This window comes from Enhydra lutris, unplaced genomic scaffold (assembly GCF_002288905.1).
Source record: "Enhydra lutris kenyoni isolate GAN:26980312 unplaced genomic scaffold, ASM228890v2 scaffoldscaffold10, whole genome shotgun sequence".
NCBI lineage: Eukaryota > Metazoa > Chordata > Mammalia > Carnivora > Mustelidae > Enhydra > Enhydra lutris.
The window spans coordinates 9,829,761-9,832,534 of NW_019154094.1; the positions used below are offsets into that span (position 1 = coordinate 9,829,761).

At 45.7% G+C, this 2,774-nt stretch overlaps 1 protein-coding gene across 2 annotated transcripts; it reads right to left on the reverse strand.

The window, feature by feature from the left end:
* Positions 1-346: 346 nt before the first annotated feature.
* LOC111144330 (IQ motif containing F5) lies at positions 347-2,270 on the reverse strand. Of its 2 annotated transcripts, none has more exons than XM_022498578.1 (2): positions 1,472-1,504; positions 347-798 (listed from the first exon to the last, which is right to left on the reverse strand). In XM_022498578.1, exons 1-2 carry the CDS (start codon positions 1,491-1,493, stop codon positions 359-361), a joined length of 462 nt encoding a protein of 153 aa, XP_022354286.1. In that variant the 5' UTR covers positions 1,494-1,504; the 3' UTR covers positions 347-358. The 2 variants fall into 2 exon arrangements, with proteins under 2 accessions (XP_022354286.1, XP_022354287.1); XM_022498579.1 differs by lacking the exon at positions 1,472-1,504 and adding an exon at positions 2,222-2,270 and having other exon boundaries at positions 348-798.
* Positions 2,271-2,774: the final 504 nt, after the last annotated feature.

A 2,774-nucleotide genomic window follows, 5' to 3' on the forward strand; every position in this document is an offset into this window, starting at 1 on the left:
TGAATAACTTTATGCTATGTATATTTAACCACAATTTTTAAAAGACGACACAGTCCTCCATGTTGCACAACTACAGAGGGCGCCATTTATATGGACCACACCATAAAAGAGTCTCCCTGGAGTTGGTCAACCTGGCGGACCCGAAGCCCTAACTCTCTTACCCATGGCAGACATTGCTAATCAATCTATTCAAAGGTCCTATTCATCCAGCACTAGGCTCTCAGAATCTTTCTACACACTAGGCACCAGACAAACCTTGCCACTTCCTGAGAACTGATTTATGAGATGCCATCATGAGATCAATGACCTCTCTGAAATCTGACAAAGAAAGCTGGGGACACAGGTATAGCAGACCTGATCATTCCTTTATTGGAAGGGGTATGCACTGTTGCACTCTACAAGCCTGTGCGCCTAAAGAGATCTCAAGTTGAAGATTCAGTTGGCTTTCTTTGAAGATGTAATGGCCCTGAATAAAGCCACGGGAACGGCAGTTATGCCAGCGCCAGTAGAGTTGGATGATGCGGGCAGCGTGGAGCAAACGGCAGTAACGAAGGCGTACGCGCCACATGCGGACCCAGGATTGCAGCTTGACCACTGCCCATTCTTGGCGTACATAGAAATCTAGGGCCAGTTTCCTCTTCCTCTCCAGCAGCTTCACCAGCATCTGCTTCCACCAGCGCTGAATGATACATGCTCTGAGTGCCGCGTGCAGCAGCGTACGGCGTACCAGGGTGCCCCGCCACCACGCCTGGATGAACATGGCTGCTTCCTCTTCCCTGGTGATCTTTTTTTGGGGGCCTTGCAAGAGAAAATGGGACACTTAAGAAACTCATGCATTTGAGCCCTAAGGTGTGCCAGGAAGAATCCCTGGTCTCTATCAACAGCCATCCCTTTCTCTGACATCCAGCAGAGCCAATTTGGGAAACAGCTGGACCTAGACCAAGTAGGTGTCCTGCATCTGCCACTGTCTTGATGGACATGGACACACCATCTTCGCCATCTGAATCTAAGGGTCTCCATCTGCACTTGCAATGTCACCCAGTTTTGCATGGACCTGGTTGGCCAGTCTAGAGCAAGAACACCATGATCTGGAGGTGAAAGAGACTCAAGTTTTACCTGGACCTGACCATTTACCAAAGATCCATGTCTCTTGCCTCAGACTCCTCCTATCTGCTGGAGAAGCGGCATCTTTTCTCCCCCTGCCCTCTCACTTCTGACTTCAGGTTACACCCACAACCTACTGTCTCCCATATGCCTCACCAAAGTGTTGAAAGGGTCTTCTGCCTTATACAGTTTGTTAAGAGCTTAAACACCAGTTAACACATTCATCAGTACAAAGATACACATGCACACACACACTTGTAGACCCAATCTTCCTGTAGCTCTACCTTTGCATTCCCCAAACACCAAAACAAGTCCCCACCTTGTAGCTCCCAACCTTATGTAATCTGAGTTCATACTCTTTGTCCACCTCCTTGGCACAATCCATACATCTTGGCCAGACCCACATCTCAACCTAAGGAGGTAATGGGGTAAAAGGATAGCCAAGGAGGAGTCAATCCACATTCATTCTAACTCTGTGTATGGTGACTATTCATCTCAGTTTGCCTGGCAAACTGGGTTTATGTCTGCTTGTCCTGGAGTAATGTTGATAAGTGCCCCTCTCACTCACGGAAGCATCTCTCTTTAGATAATTTACATGGTCACAGAGTTTTGGGTTATTCCACCAGACCCCAAGGGTCAGAGATGTCACAAGTCAAGGCTCTTCCCAACATAGTAGAGCCTGGAACCATCTACCCATGAAGGAGTGGGGAGGGTAGTAGCAGTGGTGTGGGCAGGATTGTCAGGGGCAGAGTTACTTCCCCCATCTTCCTTTTGCTCCTTCAAGCTCTGTTCTACCAATGTGACTTCATCATCTTTGACAATAACTTGGAAAATTTGCTGTCCTGTAGTCAGAGTTTAGAGAGAAAAACATTGGAGAAAGTAAGGGTGCTCTCCCCATCACTAGGTGCCAAGTCAACCACACAGCTTCCTGGCCTTTCCGAGGACCTAAAAAAGCATGAAAAGGAGGTGGGGGAGTCCCATCCAGACGTATCTATGGGAGATTTACTGCCCTCCCAGAGAGCTTAGATGGATCTGACTATCTCTTATAAAACATTAAATCCCTATGACTTGTGCTGGATGGTCAAATCCCACTCAGGTCTTCACTTTACTAATTTACCCATGGTTAGGGGCAAGATGGTCCCATCACTCTCAGGTCTGGACTCCTCCAGCCACACACTGGCAGCAGAAGTGGAGGAAGAGTGAGAGATATGATGTCATAAGGGCCACTATGACTCAGGCACCAGGATGGTTTCCAGCAGTTGAACCCCTGTCTAAGAATAACCTGAAGACCTGCCCTTTCTTTCTTACCAGAATGGTCAGAGTTCTGGATACAAAGAAGAACACCCCAAATATTAACTCATTGACACAAAAGTGTATAGTGATACTCATTAAAGCCTGGCTGGCATTTATTACATGGATTTCAGATCATTTAAACAATGATATTCCAAATAACAGAATGAGTGTGCTACTGATATAGAAAGGTGTATAAGATTAGCAATCTTATAGAAAGGTGTATAATATTAGCAATCATCAAATCAAGATGAATTCAATATAAATACATATTTATACACATGTGTCATAAAAGCATTATTTTTTAAAGGGGGTGAAGATAGGAAGATATAGATAAAAATTAGCAATAATCTTCTCTGATGGAGAACCCAGAATTGGGG

Excerpts from the sequence above, each read along its gene's own strand:
- LOC111144330 (XM_022498578.1), bottom strand. The coding sequence starts at position 1,493 with ATGTATGGATTGTGCCAAGGAG. Across the intron at positions 799-1,471 it reads GTATGGATTGTGCCAAGGAG|GCCCCCAAAAAAAGATCACC; the intron begins GTGGACAAAGAG and ends TTCTCTTGCAAG.